The following is a 19573-nucleotide window of genomic DNA, read 5'->3' as shown; positions in this document are numbered from 1 at the left end:
TGTTATTTAATAACTGCAATGAAAATCTGTGATTTTTGAAAAACGTCCATGAAATTAAGGACATTTTTCTGTGAATTTAATAGGGCCCTAATTATAACACAATGAATGTGTGTCCCGCATATGCTACATGACTTACACATACAATGTGCTTTGACTTTGTAGTTAAAGTACCTGAAGTATATTAAAAAACAAAGTATATTAAAAACAACATTTTATTTTGTGATATGTATTTGTAAATCCCAGCTGTTCATTTTATTTACACAATTACTATATTTTGTAATTTGATTTTTTTTTTCACTGAACTAATACTAAACACATTGCTTTAATATAGTACATTGCAAGTAGACAGTGTTAGATTTTTACAGTTTTATGGTACTTAAGTCAGCATAATTCAATGTCTTACATTGTGAATTCAATTCCTTATGTACAGGCAAAATAGTCTTACTGCTTATTGTGGCATTAATAAGCTACACATATATTTGGCCCAAAATCCTCTGTGCAGAATCATGGTGCATCTCTTAGCACCACATCAAAACACAGAATACCCAGTATGACTTAGCATCCTCAAAGACCTGCCACATTTAACCTGATAGAGCTGAAAACCTGAAAAAGCTGATAGAAATAACCTCAATAAATCTTGAGCTTTCTGATTCCAGTGGGTCTTAAATAAGTCATTAATGAGTTATTGACTGCCTGGGTTGTCTGCACTGAAAAAGGTGGTTGGTTAAGGGTTAATGGAGATGGTTAAGTTCAACTCAGCTTAGTCTGTTCATGCTTACACAGGAGGGTTGGGCAGCAGCTCATTGGCTAATGAAGAAGTCTTTTGACTGATATGTGTGAAGCTGGTGGAATGACTGGCTCTGGTTGTGCTTTCCACTACATCAGGCCTCCGTTGCCTGGGAGGAAGAGTCTTACACCGAGACTTGGCTCTAATAGTGGTATCTTGGAGTGGAAGTCCTTTTGCAGTGTTTCCCATAAGCTCAGACTTTGATGGGGGTCTTGGTAGTGCAACGGATTTACTTCCAGAAAGTTCTTGTCTAGATGGGGGCCGTGGCAAAACCTCAGGCTTGGAAGTTGAACGTGCCACTGTTGGTTGACTGCTTGTGTTTTCCTGCTCTGGTGGAGAGCTGGGCAATGCTTCGAACTGTTCTGTCTTGGAAGGAGGGCATGACAACACTGATAACTGGCTGTCAGAGAGCTCTGTTGACAACATAAACTTGGGGTTGCTGGAGAGACCTCTTTTAGACGGAGGCAGTAATGATACGCTGGGAACGTTACGCAAGAGCTCACTGTGTGATGGTGGAATCTTTTCACTGAAATTTACAAAGCTAGTAGAATGGCTGGCTCTGTTTGAGCTGTCTGTGGGTTGCTCAGCTCTCTGTCTTGGAGGAAGGGTTCGACAGCGACTCCTAGACTTGGAGCTTGGGTCTCGAGGTGGAGGCCCTTTCAGATTAAAGTCTGACTGATTCGTTTGATGTTCTGATGTGATGGGTTGAATAGAATGCAAGCTGAGCATGGTTTCAGGGGATGAAGTTTTGTCAGGGTTGAGTGTCTCACTTGTAGTAATTTCCAGTTCTTCTCCTGGCATCTCATGTTTACCTTCTCTGTTTGTGGACTGTAGCATCTTAGCCGCTTCGCTCTGTGACTCTGTACTGCAGTCTTGGTTTATGGGCTCCTCCTCTGGGGTGTTAATTGTTATGTTGATGTTGGCATGGCGCTGGGATTGGCGACTCTGCTTCTCGGCCTCCTCACTAAGTAAAAGCTCCAGCAGCAAGGCTTTCTCACGTTTCAGGCAGTTTTTCAGAGAGCGAGGACTGTCTGGAATTAACCATGCCACCAGCATACTGAGGAACATTGCCAGGTTCTGAAACATCCACAAATGTAAAATACAGGCCATTTTTAGATGCATTCTTGAGAAATAATGTATAAAATCAATAGGATTGTGTATTATTATATAAAAGCTGTTTCACTGGCCTGGAAGAAGATAACAAAGGCAAGTCTGGCAGCTAGAATAGACCAGTATTGCTTAGAGAGCTGGTAAGATTCAGAAGACCAAGGGGGATCTCGATAATCTTTATACCTAGACAGAAGACACCATCAAAAGTCCATCCCAAAAATTTTTTTTGTTCACAAAGAAAAAAACAGAAGCAGTCACTTTTTCTTGCCCATTAGGAAATATGATGCTGTACCCAAAAGGTTATTTAATTTCACTTTATAAAACGGATAGTTCCGGTCCTAAAATCTGATTGGCTGAGCCGCGTTTGAAGCCGTTGTAAAATCCCCGATAAACGCACACCAATGACCACCTCACATCATTCCATATTAATACACCACTGAATAGAGAAAGTTAATGTTATTTTCGCCTTCATGTTGCCTAGCAACACTTTTAAGGAACTACCTGCCATCGTGGAAGAATGCTTTATTGTAAGTTTATCCACAATAAATACATTTATGAATTAAATATTGTTGTATTTATTGTATTTTATGTTTACCGCCGTTTTATAAAAGCAATAAGCCACTCGAGACCGTGCGTTACTGTTATGATTTTAGCACGGGGAACGAAGTTTTAAAAACGTCATCCCCGTGCTAAAATCACAGTAACGCACGGCCTCTCGGAAGGGGGGGGGGGGGGGGGGGGGGGGGGGGGTTAGTTTCTATGTGCACCTGCAGATACGGAGTTCCCTGTCAAATCGTGTGCTGTTAGGTGCCGTTCCTGGTTTGAAGTTGCTGGTGTTGAAGTATGCCAAAGTGTGGTCTATAAAGCCATGCATGGTGCCTGTCTCACTGTACAAATACTGATACACCATACGAGGAATAAACTCAGACGTGAAGGAAATGACAAATGCCTGCAACAGAATGTGTCCAAGAGACAAAGAGGAAAAGGTGTTAGTTTGTCATGCAAATATTTATTATAGCAGATCACTTGATCATTAGAGGGTTTTGGTCCTGGCATATATAAGTTGGTTTATGTTCCTTATGACACATAAATAAATTTGACTTGACTTGAACTTTGTGGGTTTACCATGATTGGCTGTAGACCATCTGCAGCTGTACACTTTGTCACAAAAGTCAACAGATTTTATTAGAATGGTGACTATTCTCAGCACTGCAATGACACTAACATGGTAATAACATAGTAGTATGTGTTGTACTGGAATGAGATGTACTGGTAGCGGTTGCAGCTGTGTTGGGATTTTTAAACACCAATACATCAAAGCTGGGCTGACAAAGTCTACAGTGCACCAGATGGGATAAAGTCAGTAATTGTACACCCATACAAATCATTCATATAATAGTTTTAGCCTATAATAATCAATAAATGTTTGTTTCAGTTATGATTGAGTAATGGAAGAAGTTTTTTTTTAAGTTTGAATTAATTGATAAATATATACAAATACACAAACTGCTCTGTTTCCTAAAATGTAAGTGACAGCCCTAATACAACATTTTTTACCAGTTGCCTATGACAGTTAATGGTATGGTATCGGATAAATAGAATCTAGAACCCTTTTGTTTACAAACATTTTGGTCTATACATAAAATCCAAGCTATGTTCCTGTACTAATCATTAAGTTAAACCCCTGTTGTAAAAGACTAGGTAGCTCAATAATCTTAGGACCTACCACAGGCACTCTTTCACTTTTTTTATGCATCCACTTTCACATGCCTATACATACAGTAACAAAAGAAATTAAAAAAATGACATACATTTGTAATGACAGCAAACTTGCTAATTCCACTCAGGATGTTGTACCATATACCTAAGAGAAAGAGAGAGGTTACACAAAGTAATAAGACCCAAACAAAACAAATCAAATGTTAAAAGTGCCTTATGGAAAATGTGCATATAAAGACATTCATACCAATCTCCTTTGCTCTGACAGCATCAGGTCTCCGTATTTCAGTAACAAATTTGGCTGCATCAAGGCGAATTTCAATTACATTGTTGAGTAGAGCAAAGACTGGAGCCAGCGGGAAGGATGCCACAAAAAGTGTTACGAACCCATACTGGATAACTGGAAACAACAAACATACAACTTAGTGCAAACGTCTTTATACAAAATTTTTGCAAAGTAATAGAAAAGGCCAAAGAATGTAGATTATAAAAAAGAGGCTTTACAATAGACAGTAATACACTCCTTAACCAAAACTTGAACTTTTGTCATTTCTTTTTTGGCCAGCAGAACACCATTCAGCCATTATCTTCAGCAAGAATGTAAAATCTAAAAGAATCAAAAAGGCTCAAAGAATCTAAAAGACCACAATACATGTTTCTGCTGTGTATTGGTCTATTTCACATAAGATAAGTTGTTGATATATGGCTTTTGCTATTTACCATCTTGACATTCATTTGTGTACTAAGTATAATCTTTGTTGACAACAATTAGTCAAGTTCACTTACAAACCCAATAAGCATTAAAACCAAGAATTTGTGATTTGCTATTTCTCTCTATTTAAAAGTTACAAAAAGTAATCTTGTTTAGTGGCAAGTTAACTATAGTTTGTAAATAAATGTCAAATTAAACACCTGCAACACACTCAAAAAACTGGACAGTGGATAGATGCATGTTTACAACTGTTTTACATCATAAATTGTAGTATGATAATCATACACTGTTTTCTTCAAAAACAATGCTTTTCTTCATGTCTATAGACAAAAAGACTCATGGTAAAGCCTTATTCTTTAGTTTTTTTAGGTTAAGCAGGAGATGCCCACATTTCATTTTCAACTTTTCAAAATTCTATTTGTTTGTAAGGGGTGTATTTTGTAATGTATTTTTCCTGTTTAAAATCATTGTTATTGTTATTGTCAATTATTAAAATTAGTCTGTATCAAATTTAAAACAATATTAACATTAAAAACTGGAACCACTGAGAGACTCACTCATTTCCATATACTCTGGATTCAGACCGCCATATGGCTCCAGCTGATAATCTAACTCCCAGCGGTGCCGTGGACGGTTCGGATCCTTGTCCTTCTTCTTCTCACCACCATCCTTCTCTTCCTTATATGCACGATACAGCTTCTTCAGCTTTCTTAAGAGAAAGAGAAAACTGATGGTTGAGTGTTGCAGTTTTCATGTTGCTACTATCAATTTATAAAACAATCAGTTTGGACTCTGCTTTTAATAAAATGTAAATATAAATATTTAGCATTCTTATTCAAATTGTCTAAATAATATCATATACACATTTATTATAACTGTTTATAGAGCTCACGGAATGGCGATCTCAAAAACATTATTCTGGATGAGCTGCTTCCCAAGCATTATCATGCCAAGCTGAATACAGACTTCTATAAGACAGCCTGCGGGAGCACACTGTGTCACACACACACACAAAGACAGAATCATACAATGTGCAAAAATACAAACATTTAGTTAAATTAAGTTCAATTAAGATTTCTTACCTCCTCCATACGGAAGTCTTTAAAAACGTACACATAATCACCTGGGCGTCCTGCAAACCTTAATTAGCCAAAAAGGTTTTACTTTTAGTAAAAAGTATATGTAAACAGACAGCACAATGTATATATGATGGACTCCAGCATACCTGCCCTTGAAGAAGGCAACATAGAAGACAGGTGCAAAAGCATTCATGCTCTTGAGCAGAAAAGCCTTCAGGATCAGATGCTCCTCAAATGCTGCTTCAGTCTTTGGAATTTCTGTAGCCACACAGGCAGCACACCATCATTATTCTTGGCTATCTAACACACGGTTCTGATTCTTTTCTATTACTGTGTAATAACATTTCTTTTCTTTTACCTCAGAGCTTTACTACATAATTAATTTATAATATATATATATATATTAGGGCTGTCGAAGTTAACGCGATAATAACGCATTAACGCAATCTCAATTTAACGCGATTATAAAAATTAGTGCCGTTAACGCAAATTCTAGTTCATGTTGAGACTTGACTGGTAGAACAAACGTTTTAATGTCGGACTTGCCACCGTTTTTCATTTGCGGTTTGTTAACATAATGTTACCGAGCGTCGTAGTGTCGTAGTAATGCACTTGCATAATAAAGAAGCTGCCAGTCCTCCATTCACGTAACGCTAGGACGGACACTTAAAAATCCTCCTTTTGGAGTGAACTGGTTTCATTTTTGATCAATATTATTTACCATTGGCTCAGGTACATGTCAAAACAAATGCTTTGTATTTCATTGGTTTAACAGCCTCATTTCACTGCTTACAGCGCTACCACTGGCCAATCGGAGAAGGTCCGCCCTCTAAATGCTAGTCTGTGATTGGGTGGTTGAATTTCGCCCGCCCTCTCTGTTTTGTAAACACCGCGCTACCTGAGTCAATCACTCAGCTCTCATGATCAGGAACGCGGTGAAAATGCCAAAAAGTAAACTTTTGAGGCAGCGATGAACGGACCTAAATATGAAAAGACACAACATTTAGTGAGTAAAACAGTCATTTGTTATATAATTCTTGCTTAAATTGGTCAAAAACTCTGTTATATGGGTTCTGGATTCATTCTGTGTTGCAGTAGCATGTCCCCCTGTTCCTAATATGATGTCCGGCTTTTTGGGGTGTTATGTCCTCCTTTTTGTTACTATGAATCTGGCCACCCTAGTCTAAACACACTCAGTTCGTGTAGAAACGTCCATTAAACCACTGGATAGTATTACTGCCTAGTATGTGAGTGAATAAAACAGTTTTCTCTTGTCCCAGCAGTTTTTAACATCAGTACATTTAGCATAAAATGTGTTCACCATTTTAACTGTAACATTTCACTTAAAAATCCTTTTCTATAACATTTACACAGATTTTTTTAAATGCGATTAATCGCGATTAACTATATGAAATTCGGAGATTAATCGCGATTAAAATTTTTAATCGTTTGACAGCCCTAATATATATATATATATATATATATATATATATATACAGGGGTTGGACAAAATAACTGAAACACCTGGTTTTAGACCACAATAATTTATTAGTATGGTGTAGGGCCTCCTTTTGCGGCCAATACAGCGTCAATTCGTCTTGGAAATGACATATACAAGTCCTGCACAGTGGTCAGAGGGATTTTAAGCCATTCTTCTTGCAGGATAGTGGCCAGGTCACTACGTGATGCTGGTGGAGGAAAACGTTTCCTGACTCGCTTCTCCAAAACACCCCAAAGTGGCTCAATAATATTTAGATCTGGTGACTGTGCAGGCCATGGGAGATGTTCAACTTCACTTTCATGTTCATCAAACCAATCTTTCACCAGTCTTGCTGTGTGTATTGGTGCATTGTCATCCTGATACACGGCACCGCCATTGGATGCACATGGTCCTCCAGAATGGTTCGGTAGTCCTTGGCAGTGACGCGCCCATCTAGCACAAGTATTGGGCCAAGGGAATGCCATGATATGGCAGCCCAAACCATCACTGATCCACCCCCATGCTTCACTCTGGGCATGCAACAGTCTGGGTGGTACGCTTCTTTGGGGCTTCTCCACACCGTAACTCTCCCGGATGTGGGGAAAACAGTAAAGGTGGACTCATCAGAGAACAATACATGTTTCACATTGTCCACAGCCCAAGATTTGCGCTCCTTGCACCATTGAAACCGACGTTTGGCATTGGCACGAGTGACCAAAGGTTTGGCTATAGCAGCCCGGCCGTGTATATTGACCCTGTGGAGCTCCCGACGGACAGTTCTGGTGGAAACAGGAGAGTTGAGGTGCACATTTAATTCTGCCGTGATTTGGGCAGCCGTGGTTTTATGTTTTTTGGATACAATCCGGGTTAGCACCCAAACATCCCTTTCAGACAGCTTCCTCTTGCGTCCACAGTTAATCCTGTTGGATGTGGTTTGTCCTTCTTGGTGGTATGCTGACATTACCCTGGATACCGTGGCTCTTGATACATCACAAAGACTTGCTGTCTTGGTCACAGATGCGCCAGCAAGACGTGCACTAACAATTTGTCCTCTTTTGAACTCTGGTATGTCACCCATAATGTTGTGTGCATTGCAATATTTTGAGCAAAACTGTGCTCTTACCCTGCTAATTGAACCTTCACACTCTGCTCTTACTGGTGCAATGTGCAATTAATGAAGATTGGCCACCAGACTGGTCCAATTTAGCCATGAAACCTCCCACACTAAAATGACAGGTGTTTCAGTTATTTTATCCAACCCCTGTATATATATATGTATATATGTGTGTGTGTGTGTGTGTGTGTGTGTGTGTATATATATATATATATATATATATATATATATATATATATATATATATATATACAGTACAGGCCAAAAGTTTGGATCAAAATGTTTTTTCTTGATTATTTTTATTTTCTACATTGTAGATTAATACTGAAGACATCCAAACTATGAAGAATTATGTAGTGAACCAAAAAGTGTTAAACAAACCAGAATATGTTTTATATTTTACCAACTCTACCTCTGCACAACCCAACTGATGGTCTAAAAAAAAGCAACAAATTCCAAAAATTCACTCAAGACAAGGCACAAACATTCATTGAAAACCATTCCAGGTGGAAACCTAATAAAGCTGGTTGGGAAAATTTCAAAGAGTGTGCAAATCTGTCATTAAAGCAAAAGATGGCTACTTTGAAGAATCTAAAATATAAAACATATTCTGGTTTGTTTAACACTTTTTTGTTTACTACATAATTCCATATGTGTTCCTTCATAGTTTGGATGTCTTTAGTATTAATCTACAATGTAGAAAATTTTAAAAAATTAAGAAAAACCACAGGAATGAGAAGGTGTGTCCAAACTTTTGGCCTGTACTGTATATATATATATAAACAGGAATGTGGAAACTTACAATTACATTTATAAATGCCTTAACTGAATTGTGTATTTTGTTTCTGTTGGACCACCATATGGTCATAAAAAGATCATTTATGTTTTAAATATAACCAATAACTGCATTGGTATAAAGAAAACAAAAGAATAAACAAAAAATTTGATTATTTTAAGCTTTTAAAATATTTTTAAAAATGTAGATGCCATTTTAAAAGTCAGTTCATATGTGATACCATAAATACATTGTTTTTTACCAGGATTATTATGCCATAAAAAGTTAATCAACTGACTTGATTTTAACAAAAGGTGTGTGTGCATTTTTCGTTATGTAGTGTTTACATTTGTCTGTCTCTATATGTCTTTAGATGCAGGAATTCCTCCCTTATTTTACTAAAGAGGATTAACTTGACAAGCAAGAGAATATCCACACACCTGTACATATACAGGCCATAGATTTATGCTTTACACACACTGACCTAGTTCTGTGATCCAAGCTGCTACTGCCCCATAGATCTCATCCAGGACCAAAACCACTAGCAGGTTGATAATGACTGCAGTGGTTGTCACAGTAACACGCACATTGGCTTTAGCCTCGTGGTCAGGGTTCATTGACATCACTGCAAAAACAATGATGCGGTACAGAATAACACCGGACACTGCAGACAATGTCACCCCCACCTAAAATCCATACAGACAAAAATATCAAGGGAAGAAGTGCATGTGTGGAGCCAAAAATTAGCAAATACTAAAGACGCAATTATTTATATTGCGAATACAAATGCAAATACACACCATAAGGAGTATGGAAGATAAGTTGATGCAGTATCCTGGTAACCGATCCCTCCATGAAAGAGATTCTGAAACAAACTGCAAAAACAATACAATATATTACTGTACAACATGCTATTTAACATATTAGTAAACAAACACCCCCAAAAAGGAAAGATCTAGAATGAGTCTTTAAGTTATTGTAAAACTGCATTCATTCACTCTAGTTCTGTGTGAGATTAAACCATTAGTAAGAACATACATTGATCAGCAATAACATTACAATCACCTGCTTAATACTGAGTAGGTCCTTCTCTTGCCACCAAAACTGCTCTAGACACACGGGGGCATGGACTCCACAAGACCTCTGAATGTGACTTGTGATATCTGGTGATTTCTGCTAAGATTTTAGCAGCAGATCCATTAAGTCTATTACGATGCAAGGTGGGGGCTCTATGTATTAGACTTGTTTGTCTAGCACATCACACAGATGTTTGATTGGATTAAGACCTGGAGAATTTGGATGTCAAGTCAACTGTCATGTTTCTCAAACCATCCCTGAACTGTTTTTGCAGTGTGGCATATTATCCTGCTGAAAGAGGCCATTGCCATTATGGAATGCTGTTGCCATAAAGGGGTTAGACTTGCAACAATGTTTATGTTGGTGGTAGGTGTTGAAGTGAAAATCACATGGATGCCAAGACCCAAGGTTTTCCAACAAGAGCAACACACTTTTGGTCACACTCTCTGATGCTACGATGCTCACAATAGGTGCTTTAGACAGTGGGCAAGAGTCAACATGAGTACTCTGACTGCTCTGGGGCTACGCAGCCCAATTGTAACAGGTTCACCTGCCATACAACTCTACAGGAAGGTGTACATTAAGTATCATGCCCACCTGCCATGCCATAAATAGTTAAATAAAACACTACATACTTTTTACAGTGCAGAGCAGAAATTCGACCTGACTTGCTAAAAAGATGGGTGTGTACATGCTTCTGGCTCTGTAGTGCATGTTTTTGTCTGGATTTTTAAACACCAGATTATTTCCCCTTATAACACCAATAAAATAATTTTAATAAAAAAAATCACATTAAGCAAAGTGTGTAGTAAGTGGGAAGTAAACATATTATTTGAAATAATACTCACAATAAATATGCCATCAAAAAGACCCAAACAGAGGACAAGATGGTCTAGGCCAGGGGTTTTCAACCTTTTTAGGCATGCGCCCCCCTTCGTGTGCCGAGCACGACTTGCGCCCCCCCTCACACCACGCCCCCTTCCCCTTGGTGGAACAGCACTCGGTCGCGTGTACCAGGCGCTGCTTCCGCCATGCCCCCCTCCCCTAGATAAGGCACGGCTCGAGCACGGATGCCAAGCACAGCTTTCGCTACGCGCCCCTCCCCTTAGTGGACCACGGCTAAATCGCGGATACCTGCCGCGTCCTCCGCCAGTCTCGTGTGCCACCAGTTCATAATAATAATCTCGTAGTGCCACGCCCCCCCCCCCTAACCCCCCCCCCCCCCCCCGGACAAGTACTCTTGTGGGGGACAAGCGCCCCACAGGTTGAAGACCCCTGGTCTAGACAAACATGATCCAGACCAATACTTGTACTTTGTTACTTTTCAGGGCTGCACGGTGGCATAGTGGGTAGTGCTGTCTCCTTACAGTAGGACAAACCTGGGTTTTAAACCCTGGCCAGGCAGCTAGAGTCCTTTCTGTGTGGAGTTAGTATGTGTGCATGTGGGTTTTCTTTAGGTGATCTGGTTTTCTCCCACAAGTCCAAAGACATGGACTCTACTTTGGAGCTACTAAAAATATGTGTGTGAGTGTGATTTCTGTGTCTGCCCTGTAATGGACTGGCGATATGTCCGGGGCGTTTTTTTGCCTTTCGCCCAATGAATCAGACCCACCTTAACCCTGACCAATACAAAGCAGAAAAATTAATGAATGAATAACTGAATTAATGTTACTTTTTCACTATTCAATATTCGAATGCAAAAACAGGAGCTTATATTTACACCCTCTCACCCACCATGTGTCATTGATTAGTGGAAGGGTGCCACTTTAACTTTAAATCCAGCTCTTTAATCCCACATAATCTATTGTGTGGAATACCCAGGCTGAGTAATCTGTTTTTAGCACAGTCCGTGTGTATGTGCGAGTCTGTCTGTGTTTATCTGTGTAAGTGTAACTGTTCCACTTTATCAACCCTGAAATGCACAGTGCATGTAACGAAGAAAGCTACCACATAATTTGCACCCTTTATAAGCGATAATGTACATCTGAGAACCTCTGATAACAAATACATGCATTCACCGACATGGTGTCATAATATAGGAAGATGCAAAGTACTTTAGAATTGTAAGAAAAATATTTTGAGAGTAGCTCATAAAGTGCACTGAACTCAACATCTGACTGACAGCTGACATCTAAAAACATTATCCCCAAAACCTCACCTCTATCCCTCTCTCGCATAAGCTGATTAGCTCGCTCTCCCCCTCATGCACCTCTACTCTCTCCATTTCAATCTGTTCCTCATGGTATCATATACAGACTCAAATTGTATCTGCCCCCCTCCTGCAAGCTCTCTTACCGGTGGATGTCCTCCTTTCGCAGACAGCAGCTTCTCTTTACCTATGTCATTTGTTTTCTCATCTGTCTACAAAAAACACAAGATTAATTATATATAGTCACATATATCAAACACAAAGTCTTTTCTTTTTAATAAATAGGATGAATAAAACTATGCTTAAAACAATAAAAATGAATTAGAAAGATGTATTAAATTGTCAGCCAACACATATAGAAACATTAGCCCAACAGATTAGCATAGTGTAGTAATGTGATGGTGTGGAAATGAATTCTTGCCTCTAGGTCTAGGTCACTTGTAACTGACAATACCATATAGCATCTGCTATCCACCAATAAAATCATAAAAGGAAATCAGTCTCTAATGTGAAGTACAACTGGGTTATGCATTATGAAAATGATCCTAATACAAGTGTAAGTCCACCACTTAATAGCCTTAAACAAAAAACGCTGAACAGATCACCTAGTCATCACACAAACCATATTAAGATACTTTGAAAGGACCTTAACAGATCAGTTCTTGCTCGAAAATCCCTCAAATGTGGCTGAATTTATATATATATATATATATAATATATATATATATATATATATATATATATATGTATACTATATATACTGATCAGCCATAACATTAAAACCACCTCCTCGTTTCTACACTCACTGTCCATTTTATCAGCTCCACTTACCCTATAGAAGTACTTTGTTGTTCTACAATTACTGACTGTAGTCCATCTGTTTCTCTGCATGCTTTGTTAGCCCTCTTTCATGCTGTTCCTCAATGGTCTCCCAGGTCCACTACAGAGTAGGTATTATTGGGTGGTGGATCATTCTCAGCACTGCAGTGACACTGACATGGTGGTGGTATGAGTGGATCAGACACAGCAATGCTGATGGAGTTTTTAAACACCATACTGTCACTGCTGGACTGAGAACAGTCCACCAACCAAAAACATCCAACAAACAGCGCACCATGGGCAGCATCCTGTGACCACTGATGAAGCTCTAGAAGAGTGGACACGGTATTTAAAAACTCCAGCAGCGCTGCTGTGTCTGATGGACTATAGTCAGTAATTGTACAGTAGAACTAGAAGGTGCTTCTAAATGCTAAGTGGAGCTGATAAAAAAAAAAATATATATATTCCTTTAAAGCTTTGAAGAATACTTAATGTTTTGTGTTTTCCTTTGTCCACTGTCAGCTATATTACATTTTCTATAATTGATCAAAAGTAATTTAATGTGACACATATGGGGCAATGGGTCAGTGGCGAGCTGGCCAACAAAGCCAGTATAGATCTCCTCCAGGTGCAGCAAATTAATGCACAATAAGGCATGCAGATTGCTGAATACAGGAGCCAGCACTGTCATTCAACTGTGCCTCCAAGCCCCCTGCCAGGCATGTCAGGTGGGCATGATAATGTAATTCTTTATGACATATGGACCTGCTACAAGAATATAAAATAAAAAAAAATTAAAACAGAAATTTTACTATGTACCAGTATTAATGCTTATTTACATATAGCTTGGCAGTTTGCTAATTTAGCAAAATATATTCAACAATGTTATTATACAGTGGATTCAAAGTATTTAGACATTTTGACTTTTGATCTGCTTTTGATTTTGAATTGATATAATTGCTTTTTTACCCATCAATCTACTGTATACTTAATCACCCATAAAAATCAACACTTATTCATTAATAAAAAAATAAAAAGAGAAATCTCTTATTCACAGAAGTTTTCAGATCCTTTGCTATGGCTCTCCAAATTGTGGTCAGGTGAATCCTGCTTCAGTTATCCTTAAGATGTATCTGGAACTCAACTGGAATAAACTTGTTGCAATCTGATTTGATTGAACTGAAGTCCAAGATACTGTCTGTAGATCTTAGTGACCAAACTGTGACAAGGGTAAATCAGGACAAGGATATAAAATAATATCTACGGCTTTCATTAACTTTGAAATGAAGAAATCCTAACACAACCTTTAACCTTCTTACAGTTCCGGCCAAATTGGACAGCTGGCAAAATGACCTTGGTCAGAAAGGTAGGAAAGAACACAACAGTTACTATAAAATTACTCCAAGAGTCCTAGGCAGACGAGGGAAAAGCTTTTGGAAGGATAATCATCTCTGCCTCTCTATAAATCATGCCTTCATGGCAGATGGCAAAGTGGAAGTATTTTTACTATCGTCATGTATACCTGTTCTTTCTTTTTGTTTTTGCCCTTTTTCTGTTGCTTCTGAAGAAGAAAATCTTCATATGCTGGCCGAAGCTCATCCTAGGAAATATATAATAAAAACAGAATACCTCTGAACACTCCATTAGTGTAAGGTAGCAATTCATTTAATCCAGTATGATCCATAATCTCCAAAATGTGAAAGCAAGTTTTGGACGATGTTTAAGCATTTTAAATACAGTGGTACCATGTGTAACTCAATGTCCCCTAAACTCAAAATCTTTGAAACTCTTTGTATTCTTAAACTTAACATTTCCCTTAAACTCAACATGTTCGCCTTTAAAAAAAAAATGTAATTTCAAATTAACAATGAACAGTCGCTTTGTTCAGTGCTTGGCTTGAACGGTGCAGTAAGATGTCATCAAAGTGCGAATATAAGACGAATCTGCATTTGTGTGAAATAACCGTCAAATCCACTCTGAAAGCTCCACATGTATCTGTGTTTATCTGGATTTTTCTTCTTTTTTTCACTTTTAAACTTGTGTTAGAGCTCGAGGTTCTAAAAAACTGTAAGAATCAGCTTTTTTTTTGAGTAACGTGACTTAAATTATGTATTAAATGTATTAAAATTATGACAGAAACACTAAACCTCATCACTACTGAAATTCCTCACTCGTTTTAGTTGTTTTAATTGTCTTTCAGTGTTTTTATATTATACGTGTTATTTTTAGTGTATATGTGTCAAAAACAACCCCATTATTTTACATAAGCCTAAAATATATGCAGTTCCATGGGACCATGGAACGCATTAACAGGTTTCCCAAACATCCTTATGGAAAAAAATACCTTGAAACTCAACGCCTTTTAAACTTAACACCACTCCCAGAACCAATTGACGTTGAGTTTTAAGGTATCACTGTAATGTCATTATTATCTAGCTTTGTTTTTTCATTAAACAGACTTTTTTGGAAAGTAGTTTCTCACCAGAAAACTTACCCAAGACTGTCTGATTAAAATCTATGCCAAGATTCATATAAAAGGGAATCCCTTATAAACTGGCAACCCAGTGTTTATTATATATGTCTTACTATTTATTTAACATACAGTACAAGAGTGTTTTTTTATTACACAAGTGTTAAAGTGTTTAAAGCTTTTTTTCTACAAAGTGGAATGTTATAAACGCAATCAGTGTTGTCGCTGTGAACCTAGGTATCAGCAGCCACTGATACAATTACTTCTCCAGGTTTATCCTCAACAGACTCATCGTGGTTTTACTCTCCACAAAGTGTTGCAGTTCTCATAGCAACATCATGTGTGTTTGTTTGTTTAGGTTCCGTCATGTCGCTATTAGTCCTTGTATTGTCACCCTATACCTGTAACCTGTGTCTAGTTTTTTTTCCCTGGTTAGTTTGTGCATATAGAGAATAGCCTTTGTTTTTATTGTTCAGTGCTTAGTCTTGTCCTAATTTTGTTAGGTCTGGTCTTGTCTTAGTTTTGCCTTTCATACATTCTAATCCTGGTTTCTTTGTCTTCTGTGTTCCTGGTACTGTCCTTAGGTTTTGTTGTTGGTTTAGTTTTCCAGAACATTGTTGCTTGCATGTATGACAGATATTGTGGACTTACTTACTTGAACAAAATGTACATATTTACTGAAAAAAAACTTGAATATGACATTTTTAACATTTAGCATATGTTCTTAGACATTTTTTGGAAGGGGGCAGCCTTTGTCATCTTTTAAATAGACAAAAGACTTGATTAGACAGAGAAAGTTAATTCCCCCAGGTGCAAGTAGATGAGCTTTAATATCTGTGCCTATAGGAAGCCACTAAATAGAACGCAGAAGATGGTGTAATGTGACATGTAAATCTTGCCCACATTCTCTCACATTACAGTGCAATTCAGACAATAAAGAAAGTCCAACTGTAATAGAATGTATACATTTAAATAAGAACTTACCTCAGCTCTATCCTGTTTTTCAGCAATAACAGATAAAGGGGCAAAAAAATTGACAGGTCAGAATAGAATGCAGGTACTTCAGCTATTAGCTCAGTGTTTTAAGAAGACTATAATCCCTGTACTGCAAACTTAAACATAGCTATATATACTCACATATTCTTTTCACTCTGCTCTGAACTGAACTGGAGTCTGCCTGGCATTAGCAGGTGGATAACACTATGATTTTATTACAATATTACAATAGACAAAATTACAGTCTATTAAAAAAGATATTATATTCATTATACTGTATTATACAACATTATATTCCTCCATCAACTATGTAGCCTCTATGTTTTTGTTTTATTACAGTAACCTTTGGTGATAACTTTTTAGTGATACGTAAAGCATTCATATAAAAAAATCATAATAAAAAATTTATATTAGTAGTAAAAAATGTATAATAAAAATTATTATTAGTCATAAGTCGTCACATGGCATCAGCCAATAAGCTGGTTATCATATACATCTGCAGTTAGTCACTGCCAGTCACTGGTACAGATGTCTTCTAAACAATACATCAGAAAGCAAAGCCACTGAAATGGATTTTGTAATGTAAACCTCTTTCTTAAGTTTCTATAACAGATATTGGATGTTTTGTAGACTTTACTGATCTCTTGAAAGTGTTATATTAATATTTTATAAAGGCAAGGTTAATGCAAATGTTCCTAACATATAAAGCAAATAAACACTTTAAAAATATTAACTAATTAAAAAATTTAATATTTCCTTTTTCAAGACAGTAACCCACACAGACATGTAATTTTACAGGTGAAAAGCTTTACAATAGGAAATGAGTAATGCAAGTCTCATGATTAGGTGAGACATTAATGTAAGTTCATTAGTTAAATATGTCACTCATATTGTTTAAACTGTAAGCAATAAAGCCTCACTTCGTCATCATCTATGCCAGTTAGATCCCAGCTGTGCTGCAGACACCGCTGTTTTCTCTTCCAGTGCTCCAGGAAAACAGCAGCTACACACACAAACACACACACACACACACACACACATTAGAAGAGCTGGGATAGCTAGGATGGAATTATATAAAAATAAATCAATTATTGTCATTGAAAATTACAGGTCTTTGGTGTGACGTCTGTATTAGTTTAGTAATATTCAAAACTCCAAAAAATTGACATACGCTAATTAATAATAAAAAAATATATAAATATAAAATTTTTCAGATAATTTGTAAATATTTTATGTCCATACAATCATTTTAGTAATGCATGGTATTAAACAGTGCATTGTATTAATGCATAATAATAATTTATGCATTATAAATATTATGAATGTGAACATTTAGAACAATAAATCTATAAGTCTTTTAATCAAGTCGAAATGACCTAAATGCATTTTTATTCTATTGTTTTTTTTTTTTGCACTGTTCACCTTTTTCCTTCCAATCTTGTCATACTCAGTTTTAAAATTGTAACTTCCTTGGCTACTGGAGATTTCCACATGACCAGAGGAGACCCACAGAATATCATGTGCCCCCTCAAACATTCACACAGTTAAGCACTTCTTTCCTTCTGTGAGAGAAGGGGTCGCACTGTAAGCAGTATTGTATGAGTCCCACAGTACTATGTAGTACTGTGAATAAATCATCTTGTGTGCAGGCACCTCAACCTCATGGCTACAATTGTATCAGCAATGTGGAAACCATTCGACCAATCCCTCCTGCAGACACATCCAATAATGTCTGTGTGGGTACCCAGTCGCCCACCAATTTGAATGATTACAGATATATACCAAGCTACCCTTGCATTTACATTATCCGTATAAGCTAATGTTTATAATGCTCTTCTGCAAAATGAGCATACCTACCCCAGAGGCACATAAAAATAGCAAAGGCTACAGTGGCATGGTTGTCGAAGAGATAGCTGGCTCGCGCTGTGCTGCACATACTGCTTAGCTGCCAGTAATCACACACTTGGTCACACATGGGACACATGGTGAAGTTCAGCCGCTCATCACACATCTCCTGACTAAGAGTAATAGAGAAAGATATAAGGAATTGTTCAAATATAAAGATCATTCATTTTTGTTTTCAGACAAAGACAAGAATTGACAGGATAGGGTAAAAAAGAGGAAAAAAGAGTGCACCTGGGAACATTTGTATCGACAGTCAGCCAGCCATACAGGAACACTACAATTCCCATTGCTGAGGCAGGTATAAGCAACTGTGTGTACACTCCCAACCAAGCAAAATACAGACCAATCTTTTCTCCAAAATACTTCCTTTAGGCCAAATGAACACAGAGACACACATTAAAGACAATAATAGTGTACAATCTGACTGAAGGTATAGCACATTTGGATTTCTGTGGTTTTACCTGATAAGGTCAATTGGTTGGTATTTGAAGAAAACACCATAATTGGCCCATTCATCATGCAACAACTAAGAAATACATTAAAAAAAAAAATCTTAACAAAGAAAGTATTTGTCACAGCAATTTAACGCTAACATGATTATAACACATTTACACAGAGTACTAATGACATTAGGCAGCGTATAGCAGTTTTATCAATTAAGTAAAAGCTTATCCTAAACTCCACCACAGACGGAGCTTACCTGTCTATTATTGGGATGCTCTTTATCATCTGAGCTATTGAAGTCTCCCTGGAACAAAAACAGCATTGATACTCAATGTTTAAACGTTCTACACTATTGCTTAACCAAAACATGTAGTTTAATTGGTCACACTTAATTTGAAGGGTTTTATTCTTATTATGGTATAGCTGTTCAAAAGTACATGTTGAAAGTTAGGTTTCTTGACTGCAGGCATTAATATGTTGTTATATATAACACACTGCCTTCTATTTTTAAACCTGAAGTACAGCATTACAGCAATAGAAAACAATTACCAGAACTTCAGTTTGAGGACAGGGTAACTGTTCGTTCCATATCATTACACTAAAACAGTGTAAGGTTGATATTAAACTGTTCATAATTAGTATTATGTAATCTTAATAATTCACTTCCATTAATATCATGTCCTCTGAGAAAGTTGTATATATTGACAAAGTATATTGAACTGTGATCATTTTTGGCCATAGAGGCAACAGAAATATTTGTGAGGGTAGGCACTGATGCTAAAAAGTGGACCTAAACGTGTTCGTTTAGTTTGAGGTGAAGGCTTCGTGCAAGTCACTGGAGTTTAAAAAACAAACAACATTTCAAATTCAGAGGTACCTTGTAACTCGACGTCCCCTAAACTCAAAATCTTTGAAACCTGGCGCCCTTCGTCAAGAA

General features: G+C 37.4%; 1 protein-coding gene across 1 annotated transcript in view; it reads right to left on the bottom strand.

The window, feature by feature from the left end:
• Positions 1-228: 228 nt before the first annotated feature.
• ano2a (anoctamin 2a) overlaps positions 229-19573 on the bottom strand; it is a 42444-nt gene continuing 23099 nt past the window's right edge. The window contains exons 8-26 of the mRNA XM_063005247.1: positions 18893-18940; positions 18654-18718; positions 18424-18558; positions 18145-18305; positions 17208-17290; positions 16276-16287; positions 14344-14421; positions 12149-12214; positions 9577-9651; positions 9261-9462; positions 5554-5665; positions 5411-5468; positions 5221-5321; positions 4886-5037; positions 3864-4016; positions 3709-3761; positions 2665-2846; positions 1975-2080; positions 229-1864 (exon numbers count right to left, since the gene is read on the bottom strand). Coding sequence (XP_062861317.1) covers positions 776-1864; positions 1975-2080; positions 2665-2846; positions 3709-3761; positions 3864-4016; positions 4886-5037; positions 5221-5321; positions 5411-5468; positions 5554-5665; positions 9261-9462; positions 9577-9651; positions 12149-12214; positions 14344-14421; positions 16276-16287; positions 17208-17290; positions 18145-18305; positions 18424-18558; positions 18654-18718; positions 18893-18940 — 2931 coding nt within the window. The 3' untranslated portion in view covers positions 229-775. The remainder of the gene's footprint in view (positions 1865-1974; positions 2081-2664; positions 2847-3708; positions 3762-3863; positions 4017-4885; positions 5038-5220; positions 5322-5410; positions 5469-5553; positions 5666-9260; positions 9463-9576; positions 9652-12148; positions 12215-14343; positions 14422-16275; positions 16288-17207; positions 17291-18144; positions 18306-18423; positions 18559-18653; positions 18719-18892; positions 18941-19573) is intronic.

This window comes from Trichomycterus rosablanca, chromosome 11 (assembly GCF_030014385.1).
Source record: "Trichomycterus rosablanca isolate fTriRos1 chromosome 11, fTriRos1.hap1, whole genome shotgun sequence".
NCBI classification, from domain to species: Eukaryota; Metazoa; Chordata; class Actinopteri; order Siluriformes; family Trichomycteridae; genus Trichomycterus; species Trichomycterus rosablanca.
The sequence above is the reverse complement of the archived record's forward strand: the minus strand, read 5'-3'. Positions and strand labels throughout refer to the sequence as shown.